The sequence below is a fragment of the Coffea arabica genome, chromosome 11e (genome assembly GCF_036785885.1).
Source record: "Coffea arabica cultivar ET-39 chromosome 11e, Coffea Arabica ET-39 HiFi, whole genome shotgun sequence".
Taxonomy (NCBI): Eukaryota; Viridiplantae; Streptophyta; class Magnoliopsida; order Gentianales; family Rubiaceae; genus Coffea; species Coffea arabica.
Genome location: NC_092331.1, coordinates 52,248,521 through 52,258,229, shown reverse-complemented (window position 1 = coordinate 52,258,229; position 9,709 = coordinate 52,248,521). Strand labels below are relative to the sequence as shown.

The window sequence follows — 9,709 nt, the reverse complement described above, 5'->3', positions numbered from 1 at the left end:
TTGGACAAGGAGTGGCATAGAATAGAAGATCCATGAATTGTAATAACTTATACAAAGATAAGTAATTTTACTGAACTTTTGGATCTGGGCTTAAAAAAAAAAAGAACTTTTTGAGCTTAATCTCTGTATACTTAATGTAAACTGACTTATAACAAGTTTACTACAAAGAAAATTGTACATAGTGAGGGACTGAATAGACTCAATTAGGGACGTGCAGACTGATGAAATCCAATTGTCCACTTAAGGGAGCAAATTACAACATAATTTCCTTAAAGAATAATTTAATATTTCTAAGACCAGTCATACCCATCTTCATATGACAAATGAACACAAACCCTAGCTTCTTGATAAACTTTTCCTGGTCGACAAAAGTATCCCTTTTGTGGGGCACAATGAACATCCTCCGAGCATATGCATAATCCTTCTAAGGCACAATTTTCCTTCACTATACTAATCCCATCTTTCACTTCAAGAATTTGGTCTGTCCATTCATTGGAAAACAACCCTAAAGGATCATACAACATTTTTACTTTCAAAAACTCACTAGCACTCTTATACTTCTTGATTGCCCCGATAAAAGCCATATTTTTGTTTTTCCCCCAATGTGGCAACCCTCCATATTTAAATAATGCTAGTTGCTCTATCTCTTCAAGGATGTCTTGATAGATTCTTGGGGACATTGGATCCTTACTTCTATAGTAAATCATGTCGAATTCTACAACATCTTCATCTTTACCCAAGTAAGCAGTTGAAGCAGTGACATATCTCATGAGGATACCAATATAGAGGTCTAGGCCACAGAAAGCCTCAGGTTGCAAAGCAACAAGTTTCTTCACATCTTCAATGAAGTCCTTAGTCTTGGACAAGCTGATGCTGATTGCAGTATAGAAGAAGTATAAGCCCTTAATTCTAGGGTCCCAAGGGCATGATGTTGCCAATGCATCTTCTAGGCTGTCTAGGCATGTACCAGATGATTGAAGCTGGTTGTTATAGCCTACCACAGGGTAGCCATTGAAAGCCATACCTGTATCAAGACCAGTCTTGGTTTATGTTGTTCTCATATCTTTCTATAATCCCTATCTTTGGCTCTTGATTTTATTCTCTTGGTATAGTCAATTTTTCTTAGCTAAATTTTAGTCCTTAATTTAACGGCAAGCTATAATTTGGTGCATCATGTTTATACTAGGTATTACATTTTCTAAAATGTGGACGATAATGATCATATAGTTTGATAATGTTCCAATAATATTCAATCTAAAAAGTTACTTGCTTTGGAATATTTTGTACAAACAATCTTTAAGGCGTTTGTTGAATTACAGGATAATACATTTGCAGTTGACCCACACACCCAGGCAAACAAATTATTTCGTATATAAAGTTAGATGACTTGACCGTCCTTTATCGTTTATTGGCTATATATTCTACCATGTCAAATACTACTACTATTTTGCTGAAAATTTAGAAAAACAAAAAGCAAACATTACTCTTTTACTGGTATACATGGATAAAGCGTCTGCAATAAATTTTCTTTTGTTATTTGAGGGGTTGGAGGAATTATGTGACTTGAATGGAATAAAAGCTAAAGATAGGATTGAGAGGAAATACCATCATTAGTCAACCCATATGCTGCCACTGCCAGTTGGGATAGAGTTTGTGCTGCTGTTGCACATTTCCCTACAACATCACTTGTGGACTCTTGACTCTCTCCTATTCAACAACAAAGAAACCAACAATTAATAATATGGTCTTAAAATCAGATTATTATTGCTGATTAAACAATAATGTTAGTTATCTCAGACCGCAGTAAAAAGTTTACAAAATAATGTTAATAATGCTAATAAGAATATGCTTACCATTTCTAGTCAATCCATATGCAGCCATCTCCATTGGGGATGTGCAAACTGACCCAGTTACGCATTCCCTACCAACACTTGTACCCCTGGATTCTTGACTTTCCTCTGTTAATATAACAAAAAGAAAGCAATAACAGATCCATTGTAGTTTACATTAATTGAAAAATAAAATAGGTTTCACATGGTCTAGTCAAATGATTAATCTTAAAACCAACCTAAGCTTCTTGCCATGGCAAGATATTGTGAAGGGACAGACCGAAAAGCCGCAATATCATAAACACCATTTCCAGGAGTGCCTGAGGAGACTCTATCATCAATACGATAGACAACCTTGCTTTGACTTGGGTACCACGTTAAATCTGCAAATTCGTGTTGTCTGCCGAAGGTGGACACTTGATCTGCTAAGTCTGAATCATTTTTCTCTAGAAGGGTGATAGACCTCTTAAACATTGGTTGCAGTTGAAGAGTCACCTGCCATGTTATATCTTTTTGTTAGTCTTGTACTCTTATCGCTTGGATCAAAGGTTACTCTTATCGCTTGGATCAAAGGTCATTCTGTTCCTTTCCTTAAAAAAAAAAAAAAATGGGGCAAATGAAGAATATGGATCTGAAATATGCATTGGAGTATATGATCAACTTCATAAGGTACCTGGGAAATCACTCCAAGAACACCAAGGGATACTCTAGCAGCATCAAGCTCAGGGTCACCGTTTTGCAGCGTTCGAACTTTTGCATAACCTTCATCAGGGCCTGCAGGTGTTACAATCCGAATTTGAATCACAAAATCATGAACTGCACTACCCGATTCACCCCACAGTGAGCTTCCATGGGCACCCGTGCCCAAAATTCCACCGACAGTTACACCCCACCAATATGGGACATAAGGTATAGCTAATCCAGCCATGGCACTTTCATTGATCAGCTGCCTTAGTAACATTCCAGGCTCAACTGTTATGGTCATCGCTGATTTGTCGATATTCAGGGTCCGGTTGAGGTCCTTGGTGCTAATAATCAGGCCATTTTCTCCCTCAGGGCATATAAGTTTAGGTATACTGTGTGATGTTGAGGTTGCTACTTTCATTTTTCTCCGCAGAAAAGTTGCATTTGCTACAATCGAAATCAGCTCTTCTTCTGTTGTTGGATAAACAACTTCGGCTGCATGACATATGCTTCGATCTGGGAATGTAGCGTAAGAATTTGTGATGGTGCAATTTGTGTTGCCGGATGAACATCTTATGTGATCTTCTGGAGGAGTACTTCTGACCAAAAGAATTGTGAAGCTAATAATGATCATATATGCTAAGAGGATTTGCCATTGAATTTGCTTATGAAAGTGCATGGCTGAAATTTTGAAGAACTCTGCAAATATTCTTGACCTGTGACAGAGTTGGATTGATATGTGGAGAAACTTAGAAACGTAACCTTTGTAGATAAACAAAATTGACAACAACCAGAGCACCCGTTGACGAACATGTCTAGTTTGGCCATGAAAGTCAAAATCCTTTTCAATTATTGTTTTGCATCCTTGTCATTGGTTTCACCCAATATAAAATATCAATGATTGAATTAGAGATCTTAATTTAAATATTATATCTTCTTCCTGCTTTTAAGGTCCCACCCCCTCTCTCATGATTCCATCAGCCCTTCATAAGTTTTATCGTGGTCAACTTAACTATTGATCATTGGCCAATAAATAAACTCCAAATATATAATCATTTACTTTGTTTACTAATTCATGTTGTACTCTGGCCGCCTAGACCATTCACTAGCTGGTCTACGTATAGATATATATATATTAGACTGTAAAAATATCCTCCTCCACCCTGCCCTGCTAAACGATCAGGTTAACCAATCAGCATGACAACTTTGACTGGAAAACTACGAATCAGGTTAACCCATCAGCATGACAACTTTGACTGAAAAACTGCTTTCTAGTAAAAAATTTTGCCCTTTTTGTTCACTTTATTCTTGTGATATTGTTTTGATATTTTCCCTCGAACTTCTCATTTTATCCTTGTGTTGTCAAAAGAATTTAAAAAAACATCAATGTTCTTAAGTTGTGATGTTAAAGTGAAAACCAAAATATCAATGTTCTAAAATCGCTTTTTATAGATGAACCCGGATAAAGTTATCTTTTCCCTCCCAAATGTACATGAACCAAAAAATAAAAGAAAAAAAATCCTCAATTGGGTTTGAAGTCACTGCTCATTGGGGGATGGCAGCAATTGACTTTAGATTATTTGCAGCTCAACCACCAACTAAAGATTTGGAATATTTTCTGGAGTTCCAGGCCCATGAATTTTCGGCTCCATTTCACCATAATGAGTCGATTGGCCCAACCTGAACAAGGCTCTACATAATCCTCCTCTACATTCAACTCCACGGGCCCTAAATTCTATGTCAAAACTATTAAGGTAATGATTTCGTCCTTCTCTTTTATTAATTACTATCGATAAATAAATAAAATGACAACTCATGTGAATGTTGGATAAAGGGCCTCACAAGAAGCAAATTTTGTCTAGTTCGTGTAGTTATTAGGATCACTAGGTGAGGCACACTTATGTACACGTGTATTTTAGGAAAAAGTAAATAATGAAAAAGATATAGAATAACAAACTAGTTAGAGTAAAAGAATTAATTATAGAATAATGGGATTTTTTTTTAATTGAAGTTAGCAGGAAGACTTGGATATGTATAGTAGTGCTGGATAAGTACAGAACTTAGAAGTAGCAATTATGTCAACATGGACGGTTTGGTGTATGCGATGGCAATATAATACTTCGTCATGTAAGGACAAAATTGAAATAACAAATAATGACAAATTTTTTTAACACAAATTATAACTATTTGGCAAAAAAAAAAAATCTTGAAAATACTTGCAAAACCTCTAATATTAAATTGCACATAATTAGTAACATAATTTAAGAGTAATTACATTTATCAAACAATTTTACAATCTCTAGTTGCTAGAGGGGGGGATGAATTGGATGGTAAGAGGGAACGGAGTACAAATAAGAGGTCCTGGGTTCAAGGCTTTCTATTTACATTAAAATAAAAAAATACAATAAAAATAAAATAAAGTAAGAAAATCTTTAGTTGGTATGTTTGATCAAACAATGTTACAATGGCGCAATAGCGTAGTTTGTTTACGATTGGGAAGTTTTAAAGAAGTTGACGGTTGGTTTTTTTCTTCTTTGCTTTTGCAGATAGAAAACCGTATTTTAGGAAAATCAAAGCAATTGAGAATTGTTCACAGTAAATTTTGAGGTAAATAGGGTCTTAAACTTAGCAATTCAGCTGTTTAATTTTTATACAAGATATTGGGCAACTCCTTTTTTCTTTTAAATGCGTTTATGAGCATCAAAGGCAAGTGGGTTGAAGATGGCATTGAAATTGTGAAGACAATTTTGGTTAAAGAATGGGAGTCAAATTATGTTCTACTGAATTGTGAAATTTGAGAAATGAAAACAAATAAAATGAATTCAAGATTGACAAATCGATAATCCAAAATATAAGAACTATTTTTCTGGAAATCATTTTGCTTACCTTACTATTTTCCATTATTAACCAAACCATCAAGAATTCAGCATTTCTAAGGAATTTACTCACCGAACAAAAAGCTTCGATACAGAAGCAGTAATTGCAAAGCCAACAGCGATATCATCTTATTATAAATTGCATGTGTTTTAATTATTCTGCATAATTTTGTTTAGTTTATGGAAGTCTCTTGTCAGGCAAACCAAAATAATAAATTTTTTTAGGCAAACTATTATAACTTTAATTGACATACAATTCATAGCAAATAAAAGGAGGTCTAATTTTCATATTACATCCGCAGAAGAAATACAGTGAAACTACTTCTCAAATCACCTTGAAGAGATTGCTCATTCTGAGAGCCAAACAACAGCAGCTGCAAGCACTCGAATGATTGTGGGCCTATCAGATTGGAAGATAACAAAGTACTAATATTAGTAAAGTGCCAATTTCTTTTATAGCCAACCAAAAAAAAGAGATATATATGAAAAGTCAACATATTTATCAGCGTTACATGAATATAAAAATTTATTCATCTAGAATAATCACTGGTTCAATCTAGAATAAAAATTTATTCCGTTCAAATAAACAATCTAAATTGTTCGACATTGAATATTTATTTCGTTCAAATGCTAACAGTAAAATAATTATCTTTATAATCGGTCATAAATAAAAAAAATCAATGAGATTCTTATAATATCGATTTTAATGAAACATAAGAAAATGTAATGTAAGTATGAATAATATAAGAGAATTATTAGATTTCAAACTTTTGAGAGAGTTGAAACAATTGCTAGTAGAAAGAGAGAAAGGTTTTTGGATCAAAATTTTCAAAAGGTAAGGAAAGGAAATATTGGGTTTCCAATCACACAATAGTTCATTGGGGAAAAAATTCCTTCGAAAGCTATTGATTTGATGTTAGAATCTGCTACTTTACGTTACAATTGCTACGTTATTCTTTGTTTGGAAGAAAAAAAAACTTATTAAGCTCTATCATTTTCTTATTGGATAGAATTGGGCAAGTTGGGGTGCTTAACACAAATATTTAGAAATATTTGAAAAAACAAATTACAAATCACAATAATTTTGCAAATTATCAATGTTAAGTTCTAATTAGTTCTAAAAAGAATAAGTTAGATGAAGGAATGTCTACAAAAATGTGAAATTTTCAAAGAGCAATTTATCAAAGACAGCATGCTACGGATTAGTGTGTGGTATGAAAAACAGAGTATAAGTGCTTTTATAGGAACTTACTCAACGGAACTTCCTCCTCAGGCGAGTAGTCTTTACCCAGATTTTGTCACAGGCACTTTCTACAAACTTGAAGTATGCATAGCGCCATGACTTCTTGAAGAGAAGGATTCCCAGAACTCCCAAGAGCCCGACAGCAAAACCCGGTCCTATTCCAGCATAAAACCAAGACCAATCAGATTCGCTGTGGCCTTCATCATCATCAATAGGCCCATTTTTGGTAGGCAATTTGTGTTCCCAGCAGCTGTTTGGGAGCGGTTTGCCACAGAGTCCACTGTTTCCTTCATAGATGGATGGATCGGTCAAGGTCTGAAGCTGATTTCCTGATGGTATTGGCCCTGAAAGTTTATTGTGTGACAAATTCAGAGAGTTCAATGAGTACAAATCAGATAAGCTTTCGGGGATTGCACCGAAGAGTGCATTCATTGATAGATCGAGTGTTTCAATTCGCTTCAAGTTGCCAATCTTATCAGGGATCTTTCCAGTCAAATAATTTTGTGAAAGATTCAAAAATTGCAATTGAACCAGCTCCATTATCTCATCCGGGATCTCGCCAACTAAATTATTTGCTGAGAGGCTTAAGGATTCAACAAACCGAAGGCTACTTAGGTAATACTCAAGTTCTCTTCCTCCCTTAATGTCTTCAAGCCTTTCTTGTGAATCAACGCGGCCATGTCCATGTAGCCCTGATACCATGGCACTAATGTTGTTAAAGCAGTGAGGAATAAATCCACTCAAGTTATTATGTGCTAAATTTTCTTCCCTTTCCCCAATCCAAGCTGGTATAATATCCGTCAGTCCATTGTCACCGATATCAAGAGCTGTCAAATTTCTCAGATGCTGCATTGAGGCAGGGAGCTTTCCAACGAATTTATTTCCATTCAAATGCAGAGAAAGAAGTCGCCACAAGTTACCCAGTGAACTCGGAATTTGACCGGATAGATTGTTGTTTGCCAAGTTTAGGCCCATCAGGAATTGCAAGTTTCCTAGACACAGAGGAACTCTTCCGGATAGAAGATTGTTGGATAGATCCAATTCTGATAAATTTTCCAACTTGCACAAGCCTTCCGGGATGGTACCTATGAAACGGTTATCATTTAGTAAGAGAGTATGTACAACCGAAGTTTGACCAACTTCAAGCTGCGGAATATGTCCAGTAAGAAAATTGTGTGAAAGATCTAAAACTGAAATATCCAACGGAAACGATTTGAGAGATCCGTCCAATTTGTTGGAGCTTAGAGATATATCTCGATAACGATAACGACTTGGTCTATGCTTCAATTGTTTGAATTCCAAAGGATTTCCAGTTAGGCTGTTGCTGGAGAGATCTAATGACGTAATATTATGACAAAGCACTCGAAACCAGCTGGGTATGGCATCTGAAATGCTCGCGTTCCGCATGTCTAACACCCAAACCTCCTTCTGCGTCCGAAGCCAAGCTGGGAACCTGGGTCCCACAATGATGGATCCCATCCAAATTTCATGGAGTTGAAAAGGAGGAACCCACGAGGAGCTCACGTTCAGAGCGAGTGAGTTTCCAGTTAGGTCCAGTGACTTCAGCTCTCCGAGTTTTGCAAAATGGTCTTCAGATAGGACCCCAGCTAATGAATTGTCACCAACGTCAAAATCTTGTAGCTTCGTCAGCTGCCAAAGATCGGTCGGTATGGTACCATTTAATTTATTAAAGTGCAATAATAGGATTGTTAATTTTGAAAGCTGGCCTATTTCACTTGGTATTGACCCTTGCAAATCATTACTACTCAGATCCAAATAAGTAAGATTTATAAGTTGGCCTATTTCACTTGGTATTGACCCTTGCACATTATTAAAACTCAGATCCAAATAAGTAAGACTGCTTGCATTACAAAGTGATTTCAACATTGAAGCATCAAAGCGGTTTGAAGATAGATCTAGATGAACTAGAGAGGTCATTTGATCAAACAGACCATGAATTGGATCAGAAAGATTATTATGACCAAGACGAAAATCATGGAGGCCAGTAAGATTATGGAGCCAAGGAGGGGCCGTGTAGTTGCTGAAATTATTTCCACTGAGATCAAGGAAAGCAAGAGATGTGAAATTGACATGTGAAAGATGAGGATGGATGAAAAGACCACAACTATCCAAGTCTAGCATTGTTAGTGAAGGTAGCATGTTAATGGACTGTAACCCATCTCGAGCGGCTGTAAGGTTCACATTGGACAGGACTAGGCCTTCTAGAGAAGAGAGCCCAGCAACCCATCCGAGATCCTTAGTCCTCAACCAATTCCACCTAAGATCCAAATACCGTAAATGTGAGAGGTTTCCTAAATGGTAGGGAATTTCACCATCAAATCCAGCATTTGAGAGATTGAGGTATCTCAAGTTTTTCAACAATCCAAGGAATGCGGGAACTTGGAATGTTGAAAAATTATTCACACTCAAATCCAAGTATTGCAAATCGGTCAAATTGACCAAAGATGGAGTTAATTGGCCTCCCAAGCAATTTGTGCAGTGATAATCCTCATCAGAATAGAGTGGCACCATATTGCGAAGATCAAGTTTCAAAACACTGCCGGTGATTTTGTGGCAACCAACTCCTTCCCATGAACAACAAGCTTCTCCAATCCAAGAAGATAGACGATTTGATTCATCTATCAACCCATGCTTGAATAAAAGAAGAGCTTGTCGTTCATTCTCAATACACGAGACATTCGCATAATTATGAGCTTGTTTGCTGCTTCCAAAAGTGAATTGGCTGGTTACAGGAATAGAACTGAATAAGAAGAGTAGTAGTAAAGATGAAGAAGCACAAAGAAGATGATGCTCCATTGGATTTCTTTGCTATTATTGGTTTATTTGATATGGGAAGTTCAGATGGCCAGGTGGCCTTATTTATACACTTACAAAAAGCATCACTTCAATGTTCTGTGTTTGTAGGAAGTAGGATGGAACCATACAAAGCTGATAATGGTTTGCAATCTATACGATAAGGAACTTAACCATTTTCTTTTATGACAATTACAACTATACAGACATGGGGGACAGAATTAGTTTTTTTGGGAAGAATTGATAGTTATATTAGTCACAAC

General features: G+C 36.2%; 2 protein-coding genes across 2 annotated transcripts; both read right to left on the bottom strand.

The window, feature by feature from the left end:
• Positions 1-3,313, bottom strand: LOC113719719 (probable L-gulonolactone oxidase 6). The gene is made up of 5 exons (XM_027245006.2): positions 2,503-3,313; positions 2,069-2,324; positions 1,854-1,958; positions 1,606-1,707; positions 1-1,024 (listed from the first exon to the last, which is right to left on the bottom strand). The coding sequence occupies exons 1-5, from the start codon at positions 3,190-3,192 to the stop codon at positions 291-293; spliced, it is 1,887 nt and encodes a 628-aa protein (XP_027100807.2). The 5' UTR covers positions 3,193-3,313; the 3' UTR covers positions 1-290.
• Positions 3,314-5,697: 2,384 nt separating this feature from the next.
• Positions 5,698-9,449, bottom strand: LOC140021372 (receptor-like protein EIX2). Its single transcript, XM_072072131.1, has 2 exons — positions 6,642-9,449; positions 5,698-5,789 (listed from the first exon to the last, which is right to left on the bottom strand). The coding sequence occupies exon 1, from the start codon at positions 9,447-9,449 to the stop codon at positions 6,642-6,644; it is 2,808 nt and encodes a 935-aa protein (XP_071928232.1). The 3' UTR covers positions 5,698-5,789.
• Between the last annotated feature and the right edge of the window lie 260 nt (positions 9,450-9,709).